This window comes from Melanotaenia boesemani, chromosome 14 (assembly GCF_017639745.1).
Source record: "Melanotaenia boesemani isolate fMelBoe1 chromosome 14, fMelBoe1.pri, whole genome shotgun sequence".
In the NCBI taxonomy this organism is placed as follows: domain Eukaryota; kingdom Metazoa; phylum Chordata; class Actinopteri; order Atheriniformes; family Melanotaeniidae; genus Melanotaenia; species Melanotaenia boesemani.
Genome location: NC_055695.1, coordinates 33,475,721 through 33,492,688, shown reverse-complemented (window position 1 = coordinate 33,492,688; position 16,968 = coordinate 33,475,721). Strand labels below are relative to the sequence as shown.

Here is a 16,968-nt window from a genome sequence, read left to right as displayed (position 1 = left end):
TTTGTTTTCACGCCAGTATTTTAGTACATCATTTACAGTTTCATCCTCAGATCTCTTGATGGGCAGCTCTGAGAGGTAACGCTGTAACTGAACAGATGCAGGGCGGCCTAGCAGGTGTTCCTCCTCATTGCTAGCATTCTCCATCAGTATCTCATCATGCACAGAAAGCAGTAGGCTTGCCCTTTTGGTTGGAGGTGCGATGGCAGGTTCCTCAGGAGGCTGATCAGGTGTGGGTCTGATGGCACTGGTGTCCACTCTGTCCAGCATGTTCAGAAGTACCCTTTTCACTTCATTTTTTGTTTCTGCTGAGAAGTAGCAAGTTTTGTATCTGTATCAACAGACAAAAGGATTTTTTTTTTATATTACACAGACACATCAGCCAGACATAAACATAAATATTGTGCACTCTGTACATAGGCTACATAGGCTTTTTTGTTGCATTAAAATGGCAACAAAAAATATGTTTTGACAAATAAAGGCTTTCTATTATTTTCTACTGGGCTAATAAACATCCTTAGTAGTAAGTTGTTACTTGCCTAGAATCCATAGCAGTGGCCACAACGTACAGTGGATTCTTCTCGATGTCTGCAAACCGTCTCTGGACCGCTTCCAACAGCGTGGCCTTGGCAGTGCCCACACCACGGTCGGTGTCTGCTGCTCTCCCCAAAAGGCGCTTCAGTGCAGTGATTTCAGGGATGACGGACGAGGCGGTGGCTGACGAGGAGCTAATTGTCTTTGTGAGTTCCTCAAAAGGTTGAAGGATGCTCAACACATTCTCAATTAACTCCCACTGGTGTGTGGTGAATATTGTCGGCAGCTCGTGTTCTGTTGCGTATAAGCTCAAGGCGCGTTTTTGTTCCAACAGCAACTGCAACATGTAAAACGTGCTGTTCCAACGTGTGGGAACGTCTTGTTGCAAGCGTTTCTTGGGTTGACCCAACTCCTCCTGGATAACGTGGAGTTTCGAGTAGGCTAGCGGTGAGTGTTTGAAGTGCGTGACTATTCTCCTGCCTGTTGCCACGGCGTCGGTGATTGCGCGTTGAGATTGCAGTCCCTCATTCACCGCTAGCTGGAGTGTATGTGCCATGCACGGGAGACTGGGGAAGTTGCAGTCATCCAGTGCCTTGGTCATATTCCGAGCGTTGTCACGCAACACGACATGAACCCTCTTCTTGTCGATGTTCCACTCTGCCATCATTTTTTCAAATTTGGCTCGTAAATTGTCCGCAGTGTGGGAACCAGGGCATTCTTCACAGTATAGCAGGACTTGATGTAGCTCAAATTCATCATCCAGCCATTGAGCGGTCAGACTCAACATTGACATTAAGCTCACGTTAGAAGTCCAAATGAAACTGATCGGAGATTTGGTGGCGTTGAGTAGCTTGCGTATATGGCTTGAAACCTTCTCAAACAACTCTGGCAGCGCTGTATCAGAAAAGTATCGCCTACTTGGTAATTTGTACCGTGGACTCAGGTGTTTAATCAGGTTGACGAAGCCTTTATCCTGCACTACGCTGAACGGCTGGTCGTCCAGTGCCATGTACTCCATTATTTTTCGAGTGGTGGCATTAGACTTCTCAACACTCGTGTCGAACATAGGGGCGACGGTGGGGTGTTGTTGCTGTGACTCAGGTACATCCCTCTTAGTCTTAGCACTAGCAGCCGTGTCTTCTTTATACTTGCTAATCAAGCATGGGTGCTTCTTTTCCAAGTGGCGTCTTAAGTTGGTTGTTCCATAAGTCTTAGGCGTTGATCCTCCACGGCTTACTTTAGACTTACAAGCATTACACATAGCCTGTTTCGGTTCGTCCTGGCACACGGTAAAATATGTCCAGATCAACGACATCTTTGTTTTGCTTTGGTTCAGTTTTGAGCTGTCCGCGTTGAGCTGCTGCGCATGCGTGTCAGCGTGACCGGCCAAAAACCGGAAATGACGACAGTGACCGGCCGGTCACCGACTGGGCCGATTGGATAGAAAACCGGCCTTTTTGATCGGCGGCCGATTGACCGGTGCATCTCTAGAAATAACAGTTGTCTATGCTGCCCAGAACATATCACAAAAAAAAAAAACAACAACATAAACTACCACAGTACTACATGATACCGAAAGAAAGATAGAATGATGATAATATAAAAAATTAAAATAGTCATCAAACGTACCTGCAGATGAACGTACCAACACACAAACATCAGCTACATCTAGTGAGAAGCGGATGGAGAGACGAGCACCTTTGTGAGCATGCACGTGTTAATATGCATGTGTGGCCATGCAACAGGGAGGAAATGTGTACCCGCAAGGGGGCCGCGATCACGCTGCACCCCGAAGCATCAGCGGGGGACGGGGGGAGCCCGAGGCCCCAAAGGCCAAGCAGATCCACAGAGTACCAAGCCCGGGACAGCCAAAGCAGACAGAGCAGCGGCCCACCCGGACCAGAGCAGAGGGGTCCCCAGACTGGAACCCCCGGCGCGACGGGGCAGGGGCACCGGGCAGCCCAGGGCGATGGCGAGCAGGCCCAGCGGGCGCCGGGCGCTGCGGCGCGGGCCGCACGGAGGGCAGGCGCCTCACAGGCCCAAGGGCCACCCTTTCCGCCCAGCAAAGCCCACCCAGGAACCCGACGGGGCCCGACCGCCCCAGGCAAAACCACCGTGGGCCACGCCAACCCAACACCAAGGCTAGGCACCCCAGGGACAAGAACATGTCCGCAGGGTTCCCCCCCCCCCCAAAAAAAAAGAAACCCTCTTTACCCCAACCCTTACCCATTCACCACCCCCGCCCCCACCAGGGGCAGCCCAGGGAGTCTAGGGCCTGGTGGGCCCCAGACCCGACCCTCTCCACATACACACACCCACACAACCACATACATTCTCCCTGGGGTCTCACCAGCCCCCCGATGCGGCACCGAGGGCAGCCCCCAGGGCAGATGGCGCCCAGCAGCACCCCACACAGGACTCCAGGCAGGCACCGAACCTCCACCCCCCGCAGCCCCGAGTGCATCCCGGGACACGAGGGCGTAGGAAGACCCCGGCCCCCCTGCCCCCCAGCCTGAGTTGTGTGTGCATGAGTATGGGCTATTTATAATGCAATTAAAAACTGGAAGGAGCCATGAGATGGTGATGGGTCCCACTGCTGCCAGGCAGCAGGACCCCCTCAGGACTCCCTCAGTGTGTGTGAGTGTGTGTTATGTGTGTAGTGCACTACTGTTAAATGTGGTAGTGTCTAACATGTAAATAAAATCGGGGGGAGAGAGGTCACAAAGGGAGGGGATGGAGGAAGGGCCACCTCGGTGGCTCCTTTCCGCCCACCCATAGCCCATGTGCCCATCCCCCCGAGGCCCTAAATGTATATTGATGTCTAGGTTGTGATTAAAATCTAGTGGGGCGGGCAGTCACAGGGGTCCACCGGGGGATCCCGCAATGGGGACCCCCCAGCCAAACCCACCGCCTCCACCCGCCCCACAGTGCCCTATGTGTAGTGTGTGTGATGTGGGGTGGCGGGGGAGGAGAGGGGCTCGGGGAGGGGCACAACTGGGAGAGGCCCCGGAGCCAGTCAGCCACACCGTCCCCTACTCAATGGCCCCCCCGACCACCGACCCAGAGAAACAGCCAGGGCCGATGGACCCCCAAGGCCCCCCAGCCAGCCCCACCCCTGACCCCCACAGAACGATTAGACCCCAGCACCCCTTCCCACTACATGATGTGACTAATCAGCGGGGTCCAGGAAGACTGAGAGTTAACTGATTGGTGTTTAATGGATGCCGATACAGACATATGTGCTTTGTTAGTGTCTATATTAATGTCACTTAGGTCACCTAGTAAACAAAGTTTTGGACATGCAGGAATGTTACATCTAACCCATGTTGATAAATCCTCACAGACCTTATTCCAGAACTTCTGGACAGGTGCACAAAGCCATAAAGCGTGTAAGTAATCATCTGCTGTGTTACCTGTGCACTGTGTGCAGATATCGGAGTGATTAAGACCCATCTTGAACATCCTTTGTCCTGTATAATGCGTTCTATGGAGGACTTTGTATTGTATGAGTTGTAAATTTGGGCTGTCTGTCATATTAAAGGCATTAAGACATATTTGTAACCAAAATGGTTGACTAGGATTGATGGATAAATCTATCTCCCATTTTGAAGTAGGTAGGGAATTTGAGTCATCTATTTTTAACATTAATCTGTATATTTTTTAAAGTAATTTGGGGGTACAGAGGTCCATAAAATCTGCTACTATTGGAGGAAGTTCCAGATCTGTTCGGTGAAGGGGGAATTTTGTGTGTATTACGGTTTTGAGCTGTTGATATTCTAAGAATCTGTTGCTGTTAATCCCATATTGTGATAAGAGTGTATTAAAAGATAACATGTTTCTATTATGGATAATATGTTCAAAGTATTTAATTCCTTTGTTAATCCATTGGTTAAAGTTTAGCATATTTTTGTTTAGTAGAATATCAGGATTGTTCCAGATGGGTGTGAGTTTACATGGTATTATTGAGGAGTTGGTTTTATTGAGAAATTCCCACCAGGCTGTCAGAGAAGTGCTGATGTTGACACTTTTAAAGCACTTTTGCTTTTTATACTTAAGCTGAAAAAAGGAAGATCAGAAATTTCCAAATTGTCACAAAATGTTTGTTCTATGTCTATCCACAGGTCATCTAGTGGACTAGGTTTGAGCCATTTTAGGACATATTGCAATCTATTAGCTAGGAAGTAATGTTGAAAGTTAGGCAAGTCTAATCCTCCTCTATCTTTCGGCTTCTGTAAAGTTTTTAAACTGATCCGGGGTGGTTTATTTTTCCAGAGAAATCGGGAGATGTGTGATTCTAGCGATTTAAACCAGGTAGAGGGGGGTTTCATAGGAATCATAGAAAACAAATAGTTGATTTTGGGTAGAACCATCATTTTTATGGTGGCGACTCTCCCCATGAGTGAAATGGGTAGAGATTTCCAGCGAGCAAGATCATCTTCTATAGTCTTGAGAAGGTGAGTGTGATTAAGTTTTGTTAGTTCTGAGAGCCTGGAGGGAATATTTACACCCAGGTATCTAATGTTACCTGATTTTAAGGTGATGCTGGGTAGATTTTGAAAGCTACAGTTGATGGGTAGAACTGTACTCTTAGACCAGTTAACGGAGTAGTCCGACAGTGATGAGAATTTATTAATTAGTGAGATTGTTTCAGATAGAGAGGTTTGTGAGTTCTGGAGGAATAGTAAAACATCATCAGCATAAAGACTTATTTTATGAAATATGTTTTTGGACTGAATGCCTTTAATAGCTTTATTTTGTCTAATTGCAGCGGCTAGCGGTTCAATAAATATAGCAAAAAGTGAGGGAGATAGTGGACAACCTTGTCTGGTACCCCTTTGTAGATTAAAACTTGAAGAGATTTGATCATTTGTTCTAACACTCGCATTAGGAGAACTGTATAAGATTTTAATCCAGTTAATGAAAGATGGGCCAAAGCCGAATCTGTTTAGAGTAGCTAGTAAATATTTCCAGTTAACACGATCAAAAGCTTTCTCTGCATCTAAAGAAACTATTATTGTTTCCAGGTTATTGATAGTAGAATAATCTATTATATTAATTAGTCTCCGCATGTTAACAGAGGAATATCTGCCCTTTATAAAGCCTGTTTGATCAGGGTGTATAATGAGAGGAGTTACTTTCTCTAACCTTCCAGCTAATGCTTTGCAAATTATTTTAAGGTCTGCATTTATCAGTGATATGGGTCTGTAGCTAGATGGTATTGTGGGGTCTTTACCTGGTTTTAATAGTACAGTAATGGTGGCAGAGTTTATGTTTGGGGGTAAGTAACCATTTTCCTTTATTTGTGTCACCATTTTGAAAAATGTTGGGGCCAGTATTGACCAGAATTCTTTATAGAACTCTACTGGGAAGCCATCCGGACCTGGGGCTTTTTTACAGGGCATATGTTTAAGGGCTTCATGTAGCTCCTCCACTGTGAGGGGGGAATCTAAGGCCGTGACTTGTTCCTGCTGTAAACCTGGAAGATCTATGTTGTTAAGAAAATGATGGATATCATTGTCTGATGGATCTAAGTGTGATGTATAGGGTGCCACAAACGACTATTTTGATAATCGATTAGTCATCGATTATTTTTTCGATTAGTCGACTAATCGGATCATATATAAATTGGATACAAAACCTAGATTTTACATCTAATTTACATATGATTATATTATGAGGTATATGCTAACTAAAATAAAGACGATTAAGATGGTAGTTCATTAAACCTTTAATGAAATATGCAGCCTGTAGCAACAAACACGTATCATAAAGTGCAAACAGTTGATGGAATAAGGATAAGGCACTGGCCAAAACAACACAAAATACTTTTTTTCCATCATTCGTCTCTGGCTTCAAACAGAGCTACATTCACATCAAATGAGGTAGGCACTTGAAAATAAGGAATATTACCAGTAATTAACTTTTGGTCTCACAGACTGAACTGTAACAAAACTACATAAAAAAAAGTGCATTTTACTCAGTACTCACAACTGTAGTCAACTTGACCACACGCTCTCTCTACAGTCCCAAACTACAGAAGGCTCTTGTTTGTAGCCAGGAAAGTTAGCATTTCTACATGTTTTGTTGAAAGGCTTGCTCTCTTTTGAGAGCAGATGTTCCCTGCTGCAGAGAAAATCCGCTCTGATGGGGTGGATGTTGCAGGGATGCAGAGAAAAGATTTGGCTAGCTTTGATAATGTGGGGAAACGCCCTTCATTTTCCCTCCACCATTTGAGGGGATCATCCTTTTTGGAGAGCGAGGCCTCTCCAAAGTACAGCCGAACTTCACTTATCACAACTTGGTTCTTTCGGTCCTCCTCAGATTCTCCATCTTCATTTTCACTCTGACTGTCGGTGTCAGACTGAAGGAGGATTTCCAGAGCACTCCTGACATGTGACGTGTGTGCTAACTAAGGTTAATCAAATCGTCATCACTTATGTTAACATTTGCAGCTATCGGTATGAGAAAGTAAGTTTTACGCTAATGTTGTTAGCTTAGCCAGTTAGCTTACCTAGACGACGGTCCATCTTCCTCGTTGTCGCAATCAGCCACAATGTGCTTCCTTTTCAGGTGCTCGTGCATCGCACTTGTACTGTTGTGGAAGGCAAGTTTTGCCTTGCAGATAACGCATTCGACAGCTTTTTCTTCTGTTTTCTTAAAATGTTCCCACACTTTAGAAGTCCGTTGCCGGGTAGCCATGATGATACAAAAGCCCGTCTGGTTTTACTTCCGGTGACATCACGTCTGACCCCGATTACCTCTACTGCGCATGTGTGCCATGGACAGAAACGCAGAGGCGGCAGTGGAAAATGCCGCTGCAGGTTTCTTTTTAAAATAACGAAGCTTCGACTATTAAATTAGTTGTCGACAATTAAAATAGTCGACATAATCATGACTAGTCGACTAATTGTGGCAGCCCTAGTGATGTATACAGAGTTTTATAGAAATCTCTAAAGATGTTGTTTAAGGCTCATTGTTCAATTATTGTTCTCAGTGAAAAGTTCCAGATACAGAATAATATCACCAAGTAGAAGTTTAACATGAGAAAGTAAAATCTTATTGAAAATCAAAGCAAACCTGTCTGAGGTTGTTGCGGCTCCAGATGGACCAGCAGCCTCCAACTTGACACCATAATGGCCTGTTTATCATCATTCAGCCTCCAGTAACCGTCTCAGGTCTGGAAGATGAAACATCACCGTGTTCAAGGGTGTCGTGTTGATCTTTGCCCCGATTATTGATGAGCTATTGTGTTACATTTATGCCAAAACATGAGAGAGCAAAATAAACATACTCCTGTGCAGGTTAAACCACCATCACGCATAAATTCATCAACCCCTATCCACACCGGCGAGCAACAGCTGGCTTCGTGCAGAGAGCATCTCTTCCTCCTGCTCTTCAAGAAGCTGGCACCCCACCCCACGCAACACCCACTTTCCGCTGCATTAGTGCTAGTTTGTGCCGAAAAAAAAATGTTTGCGCTGCTTTGGTTTTCAAGATATGACAAGTTTATTATAAGACGATGACGTCATGTCTGTGTTCATGTGGTGGATGCCCTCGGTGCAAACAGCTTCACCAGGACTACTTCCAACAGCCGCCTCTGCTCCTGCAGCCGGTGGAGACCTGATCACGGATCCGTCAGAGACACAGCTGACATTCCCAGCTGAGAGACATATATATATATATATATATATATATGTATAGATATGTATAATTAAAAGTAAAAGTTGCTCATGTTTGCGACACAAACTTTTATCGTCAGTGAGTACATGCGTGTTTCATTGTATGTTGCCCAACACAGAATTACAAATCACAAAAATATAGCGATATTCAACTTTCAGGTGAAATTGAAACACAATGTAAAAAGTTGATGTTACACTGATATTATGAAATTTTGGAAGAATCATGTGATGATACTTCATTCAAAAACAGTTTGTTGACACAAAAGCTAAAAACAGTGGGGGTTAAACACAACATAAAATTCCTGTCAGTAACTTGTCCTGTATTAAGTGTCGTCTTGGTCTGATGATGTCATGTGTTAGGTGTGGTCTGTGTCTGATGATGTCATGTGTTATATGTGGTCTGTGTCTGATGATGTCATGTGTTAGGGGTGGTCTTGATCTGATGATGTCATGTGTTAGGGGTGGTCTTGGTCTGATGATGTCATGTGATGTCAGGGAAACCCGTATAATGACTTAAATGAAGGTTCGGCTTGCTCCACAGTCCGAGAGGAGCATGTCTTTCTCCAGGAGCAGCGGCTGCAGGTGGTTCAGGGAAGGTTCTTTAAATTTTAGCTGCAACTTTCAGAAGGCGTTCATGGTACATTTAGATAAGTTTTCCTGTCATTGATCCAGGCAACGTTCTCTGAGCATCACAGCCAACTTCACCAGAACGTTCAGCCCGTTAGTTGTGCAGCTCTGCAGCTGGAACAGCCTCTCAGTTACTGATCCACAGCAAACAGAAAACAGTCATCAGTGATCGTGTGATAATTCACCTAAAAGAGCAACAGGCTGAAGGTCCTGTACAGCCAGGCAGGCTGCACAGCTGAGGCTGCACTAACAACCTGTGACCTGCTCAGTGTTGACTGACCAATAGATGAAGATCTGCCACAAGGACACGCCCCCTCATTTACATAACGAAGCACAAATGCATAGAGAAGTGTAAAAATGAGCGGTTCGGTCCAGGCCGGTGCGGTTCGGATGTTTTAGAATGGTCCAGTCAATTCAGGCTTGTGTTTTCACTGCAAGTCGGACCGCCACTGGGCATGCAGGGCTTAGACCAAAGCGTTATACTAGTGCGACCACAACAAGCATGACCCTACACACGACAATGGAGGCCAATCTGCAGCCACCAGGGCCACCGTCCTCAAGCGAGGGGTGCCTGACAGAAACTCCTGCACACATGAAAGGCCTCGCATGTGCATGGTGAGTTTCCGAGCACGCATAGTGAGGGCAGGTGCTTCCAAAGAGGTCGCTCATGTGGATTTTTTTTCCCAGGGGGGTTGATGAATGAATGACAGTAGTTTAACCTGCGAGCAAGTATGTTTATTTTGCTCTCCCATGTTTTGTCATAAAAGTAATGCATTAATAAATACATTAATTAAGTCAGGTAAACAAATAAGTTTTTCTTTTTTTTTCTTTCTAACCTGTCCAGAGGGTTATGGGTATAAGGCTCCTGTTGATAATCTGATTAATTTATTTATGTTGAATCATGGAATCTATGTAAGCTTGCTGGACCTGACCGGAGGGGACAGAAAAAGAATGAAGACAGCAAAAAGAAGCAAAAGGGAAAGAAGAAAGAAGAAAAAAACTCCACAGACAGAAGCAACGACCCTTCAATCCACACTATCACCAGACAACACACCGTTACACCTGTACATAAACACACCAGAAAGTTTCCTACAACTTTTACAGAAAAACAGAGCTGACAGTAATCAAGAGTTCTGAAATAATCACCAAATAAAAAAGAAAAAAAAGTATCACAACAACAACCAGCCCCGGAGCACCAACCCAAGCTACTCCACATCGAAGATGACTCCCGTCCCAGAGAAGAGTCCCAGCCAGAGCCCCCTGCAGTCATGAGGCAAGCTGGTCATCCCCCAGGGCCACCAGTCCCCCATCAGCTCAGTCAATCCGGGTCCCAGTTCCCAGGGCAGCCACCTCCCCCTGCCCGCCCCCCTGGCGGCGACCAGGGGTATGAGAGGTCCCCATTGGCCTCCTCCTCCCCAATCCTGACTGTTTGTGACCTGTGTGTTTGCAATTAAAATTGAAGGGCAGTGACCACATTGTGCAGGGAGCAAGGCCACAGTACCTCCGGAACTGAAGCTGTTGTTGAAGATGTTGTGTGATGAAGGCTTGTATTTGCTGTTTCACTGTCCTTCATGAAGCTCTCTCTATTTTCCAGGCTCGATGTGTGCGTGCTGACCTCATGGTGTAACGGGATTAAAGATGAGCATTAGCAGTGATGAGGTCAACTTCCTGGTCTACAGATACCTACAGGAGTCAGGTATCCCTCTTATATTACTAAGTTTATCATGTCCTTACTGACCTGTTTTAGAAGAAATAATCTGTTATCGTCTTGGTAACATGCCTTAATATGTTGCCAGCTAAATTTAGCCCTTTAGTTTAAATTTCAGGCAAACAGACTTCACTAGAGGGCCCACATTGTGGACAGCAGCTGAGTATCTCTAAACCGTTGTTAGAACTTCATGTAAGCCTTTATTTACCCAGCATGCTCGTGGTGAACTCTGTTTACCCGACACAGTAAACATTTAGAGAACCAGACCAGGTTCTTTTCTGACAAACTCCATCAGCTGTTTGATGATTGTTCGCTGTTATTCAAGCTCCATTTAAACCATAGATTTTATATTTTAGTGGCTTTCTGAGGTTTTTCTGTCTCTGTGGTAGTTGTTTACCTCTGTCACACAGATTTAGGAAAAAGTAACTCATCAGCACAAACAGAGCAGCTTTGTTCATCTTTCCCCACATTTATTTGAACATGACTTATTTTAACTTATCAACCCTTAAAGGTCCCGTGTTATGCAAAATTCACTTTCTAAAGGTTTTCTAACAGTCATGTGACCTCATAGACCGTGTGAGGCCCCAAAATAAGAAAATGCTTTACCTCTCTCGCTTGCTGCTTTCCCTTTGTGACGTCACGAAGGGAAATGACCGCGGCCCCAGTAGTGGATGCTGTGATTTAAGCCCCCCCCGACACCCCCCCCCCCCCCCCGCTAGCTGAGTCTGCCCTCTAAAAATACCAAGCGGACACCAGCGAAAACCACATCTTCTCCCAGAGAGAGTGTGGACAGGCACCACTCATGAACATTTAAAGGTTCAGACACAGAAACAACCCCTTCTCATTAGCGCTCACCTAAGCTACATTTGGAATGAATGAAACTAAGGACCAGGGACCTCTGATACCCACATGAAATTGATGAAAAAATGTTTAATATGGGACCTTTAAAACTCCACCAGATCACTTATATCATCTGTGCCTCAGGAACTCTAGTGTGAAACTCTGTGGGGTAAACTGTGATGTATAGCTTATCCTTTAGGTCACATGTGACAAACTCAAAGCCCGCGGGCCACATCCAGCGCATGAATGAATTATCTTTGGCCCGCATGATCATATTTAATCACCACTAGAGCTGGCCCGCTGATGGAGCGCATGCACCACTATAATACTACAACACCCACAATGCACTGCCAGTGTGTTGGTGCGTCAACCACAGGCTGCGAGGACATACCTCGCTTTTTCTCTAGCAGCCTGACATAGCTGCTCATCTTTGTCAACGACCCCTCTCCCCAAAAAATGGCTAAATGAAAAGTTGACTTTGTAAACAGAGAAGATGTTTGTGGATGTGAAAGACTCACAGCTGAGTGTCTGTGTGGAAACAGTGAGGAAGGAAAACAACGTAAGAACACAGTTTGAATGAAGCACCATGACAGATACGAACGCCTGGACAAGGCTCCAAATGGTAGAAGTTATTAACCCTTTAGGCGCCAGAGTTTTAAAAAGTTTTTAAAGGAAACTGTGAGAAAAAAATAGTTAAATATGAACCAGAGATTATGATCAGTAATTTTACTCATCTAATTTCACATTGTGGCCTAACAGGTTGGCAGCTATGTTAGATTCTATAACCTTCACTATGAACTTATGAGAGGTGAGGAGAGGCCAGATGGAAAAGATGAACCATACCTGCACTTTTCGCGTATTTTTTTTTAACCTCATCCTGCGTTCTGCACCGACATGTCTGCTTCCTCCTCCTCCTCCTCTCATGTTGCTTCATGAATCATGGCGGCTGTCGGCTTTTTTCTCTTGCTGCGTGTGTTTATGGATCAGCTGAGAAGGAGGAAACTAGCTGTTCATGGTTCACACCTTTATATATTTACCCCAAAGTCTTGTTTTTGGCAGGACCTTCTCTAACAGTAGCTGCTGGTGGTCGGCAGGATTTATACTTCATCTATGCAGGGCCGGGTCTAGAAAAGTTCTAATGGGGGGCCAGAGGAAATTATTTCTGGCTGTTGTGTAGAAAATGTTTTCACTTGAAATCACAGGAAAAAAATGTACATAGAGCCATAAGAAATAAGTGTAACAAATTTGAACCTTTTTAAAATTTATTTAATGATTAATATTGTTATATAGGCAATAAATAACATGTTCTGTTAGTTCAAGGTTCAATATGTGCAATAAGGTCATTTTAATCAGCTTTTAATAAACATTGAACCACTCCGCTGCAGTGGACTGACGACCTGTCCAGGTGTACCTGCCTCTCGCCTGTTAATGGTTGGGATGCACACATGGCACAGAAAATGAGTCAATGAGTGAACCATCACAGTTATGCAGATGATACACAACTTTATGTCTCTGTCACCAGACGACTGCAGCCCAACAGACTTACTCTGTCAGAGTCTGGAGCAAATAAACACCTGGATGAGGAGAATTTTCTACAATTAAATGAAGACAGAAGTGAATTATTCTGTTTGGTAGAAAGAGAAGAGGGTCAGCACTGGTAAACATCTGGAGACTCGGGCTCTTAAAACCACCGACCAAGGTGGTAACCTGGGAGTGTTGATAGACTCAGACCTGACTTTCAGCAGCCATATCAAAGCTTCACTAAGAAGCTTTTTACCAGAAACATCAACAGAATTAAAAGTTTAGTCTCCCAGTAAGACCAGTAGAAACTCCTTCATGATCCATCTCCAGTAGGCTGGATTACCGTACTGGTCTTTAAAATGACTTCCCAGTAAGACCAGTAAACATCTGCAGCTCATCCAGATGCTGCTGCTGGAGTTTTAACCAGGACTAAGAGATCTGAACACATCACACCAGTTTACTATCTTTACACTGGTTTCCAGTTTATACTGGTTTCCAGTTTAAACTGGTTTCCAGTTTACACTGGTTTCCAGTTTACACTGGTTTCCAGTCACAGAACAGATTTAAACCCTTCTGATCGTTTACATCCCAGAACAGTTTAGGCCCAGAATCCATCTGTGTTTTGTTCAGAGAATATAAACCTGGCAGAGCTCCTAGATCCACTCTGGTCAACTAGTCCAGACCAAACTCCAGACCAGGGTCCAAACCAGAGTCCAGACCAGAGTCCAGACTAAACATGGAGAAGCAGCATTTAGCTTTTCAGCTGGCAGTGGAGATGAAACTTTCACCAAACGTAGACACTTTTAAATCCACTGACTTGTTCTTCTTTTATACATTTTAATGTAATATATGATTTTATTATGATTATATTAGGATTTTTGCTATTTGCTGTCTTTTACTACTTTTTCTTTGCACCATCTGCAATGATTTTAATGTTTACATGAACCACTTTGAATTGTCCTGTACATGAAATGTCCTGTAGAAATAAACTTGCCAGTCTGGCCCCAATTTGTTCCATTTTTTATTTCTTTTTCATTTTGGCCCACTGTGTCTTTGACACCCCTGATTTAGCTGATCTACAGACATTTTCCAGGCATTTCTATCCCGTCCAGGAGGTTTACAATCCAGCCACCAAATGTAATTTTATTCAGAGACTCTATCTGGTAAATCCACAATGATCCATGATAACAGCATTATTTATCACATTTCATCATAAAAACATCACCATCACTACTGTGTTGCTAAGAGACCTCTATTTAGACCTAGACATGATGATGAAGCCACTTCCAGTCAGACTTTTCACCAATCAGAGAGCTTAGATTGACGGTAACGTCCAATCAGGAGCAGCCAAAGATCAACCAGTGAGCAGAAAGTTCTATGTGTGTGTGAAAAGAAGAAAAATAATGCTCCTCTATGGCTGGAATAAAGCCAAGAAGACGTTTCTGATGCACGGTGGCGCCACAAAGCAGCTGAGCTGGAGTTGGTTTAGTGAGGATAGCAGGTAGATAGTAGCAGGAATAACTGGAAATGAAAAACTACTGTCAGAAAATTCTGCTTTCTTCTTCTGGTCGGCTTTATGCTGCTGTATCTATCGATGCATTGATCTTCTTTTGTGGTTCCGGTCTGATGCTGATATCTGAAATCGGATATCTGCCGATACCAAATCCATTCCTGTGAACATTGTTGTGTTGTCACATCTTTACTGGTATTATTTTGAACACATCATTTCCTAATAAAAGAGACAGATAAACTACATTAATCCAGTTTAAATGTTTTTCTATATTATTTCTGAGAACCTTATAAAATAAACCTAAAGTCAATCAACAGTGATGTCTGTAGCTGCTTCATACTCATAATAAAACCTAAAAGCACTCGAAGAGCGCAGACCAGCCCACCCAGTACCCCCTATATTTCCACCAGTTCCATAATATGTCAGATTATACCATCTACCATGATGTCCTCCTGTATTTTCTTTGCCAATAATTCTGGGCATTAACTGATTAGTTAGATGCTGTGATTCCTATGTCCCAATAGTAAAAAATCCTGGATCCAGGCAGCGATCCGGATCAGCCTCAAAATCTAATCACATGATCCTTCATTCTATTTCTGACATTTTCCAAAAATGTAATCAATTCTGTCCATAACTTTTTGAGTTATGTTGCTAAAAGACAGGCAAGCAGAGGACATAACCTCTACCTCGGAGGAATCTACCTCTGAGGAAACAATGGTAGCTTTTTTAATACTGAGGTCTAGGAGAAAGTGTTAAAAGGGAAGCAGGATGTATGTGAATAATCTGGGAACACTAGATAGTCCGACAGCTCGTTCTTAGCACAGAGGACTTTGATCATGGGCTCTTTCCGGATGCTCCCACCATCCAAACACATGATGTTAGGTTAACCTGCTCAATCGAAGTTAAATGGATCCAACAGCCTAGGAAGGTCATTCATTTGAGTCAGGTGTGTTGGAGCAGAGAAACATGGAAAACCTGCAGCGCTGCAGCCATCGTAGGACAGAATCGAGTAGCCCTGCTCTAGATTTGAATTATTTATTTATTTGATTGAATTTTTATGTCTTTAGCTCACACTGTCTCTTTTTTATTGTTATTAATATTTAAAAGCAGCCGTTGTCCTGTGGGTTACTGATGCTCTTATTTTTAAGTATAAGTTCAGGTTGACTGGAGAGTAAAAGCTCCTGATGAGGTTGTGATGTATCAGACCTGGATGAAGATGAGAAGTTGACGTCTTGAATGGTCTTGGTCTGCTAAGCCTGGCAGTAACTGTGTCATCGTCCCCCCCCAGGATTCTCCCACTCAGCTTTTACCTTCGGCATAGAGAGCCACATCAGTCAGTCCAACATCAACGGTGCTCTGGTTCCCCCTGCTGCCCTCATCAGCATCATTCAGAAGGGCCTGCAGTATGTGGAGGCGGAAGTCAGCATCAACGAGGTGGGAACCAGCATCACTTCTCTGTAGTTCCAGACGTTTTTACAGCTTCAGACTTTTACAGAAAGGATTTGTAGTTTTTGTGTAGGAGATGCTGCCTGGCTTCACTCCTCTTCCTCTGTGTCTGATCTACGTTGTCTGCAGGACGGCACGCTGTTTGACGGGCGGCCCATCGAGTCCCTGTCCCTCATCGACGCCGTGATGCCGGACGTCGTGCAGACGAGGCAGCAGGCCTACAGAGACAAAATGGCTCAGCAGCAAGCTGCAGCTTCAGCACCGGCGTCGGCCGCAGGAGGCAGCCTCGCCGGGAACACCAAGAACGGAGAGAATACTGCCAACGGAGAGGAGAATGGAGCCCATGCCTTAGCAAGTGGGTGGGATTGCATCTCCTGAAAGCTTGTTGTTCTCCTGCTGTGTGTCTGATCCATCAAACTCTGTCCTCAGACAACCATGCAGACCTGATGGAGGTAGATGGAGATGTAGAGATCCCTCAGAACAAGGCCATGGTCCTGAGGGGCCACGAGTCGGAGGTTTTCATTTGTGCCTGGAATCCAGTGAGCGATCTGCTGGCGTCAGGGTGAGACCACAGACCATGTTCTCTGAGGGAGACATCGCTAACGTAAACCTGCTGAAGGGGCTGGAGGTAAAAATGTGTGTGTGCGTGTGTGTGTGCGTCAGGTCTGGCGACTCGACGGCTCGTATCTGGAACCTGAGTGAGAACAGTACGAGCAGTTCCACACAGCTGGTCCTGAGGCACTGCATAAGGGAGGGAGGACAGGACGTCCCCAGCAACAAAGATGTCACCTCACTGGACTGGAATGTAAGACAACACACACATTAACACACACACACTAACACACACCAGATGTAAGATGTGAATCATTAATATTAATCTGTGAAATGAGGTGGATGCTGCCGAAACGTCTGAAGTTAACGTGTCCAGACGGACGTCAGCAGTGTGATGGTTCTCACAGAGAGCCAGCGTAGAGGTGGGAAGGGTTCTCCTCCCTCACACAAACACACACACACACGGCCCAGAGAACCGGTAACGGCCCAGAGAACCGGGAACGGCCCAGAGAACCGGGAACGACCCAGAGAACCGGGAACGGCCCAGAGAACCG

General features: G+C 44.9%; 1 protein-coding gene across 1 annotated transcript in view; it reads left to right on the top strand.

Annotated features, from left to right (window-relative positions):
* Nucleotides 1–16,968, top strand: part of tbl1xr1a (tbl1x receptor 1a) — a 92,072-nt gene that overhangs the window by 69,949 nt on the left and 5,155 nt on the right. The window contains exons 3-7 of the mRNA XM_042007012.1: nt 10,432–10,533; nt 15,705–15,850; nt 15,992–16,217; nt 16,292–16,424; nt 16,526–16,667. Of these exons, the coding sequence (XP_041862946.1) occupies nt 10,476–10,533; nt 15,705–15,850; nt 15,992–16,217; nt 16,292–16,424; nt 16,526–16,667 (705 nt within the window). The 5' untranslated portion in view covers nt 10,432–10,475. The remainder of the gene's footprint in view (nt 1–10,431; nt 10,534–15,704; nt 15,851–15,991; nt 16,218–16,291; nt 16,425–16,525; nt 16,668–16,968) is intronic.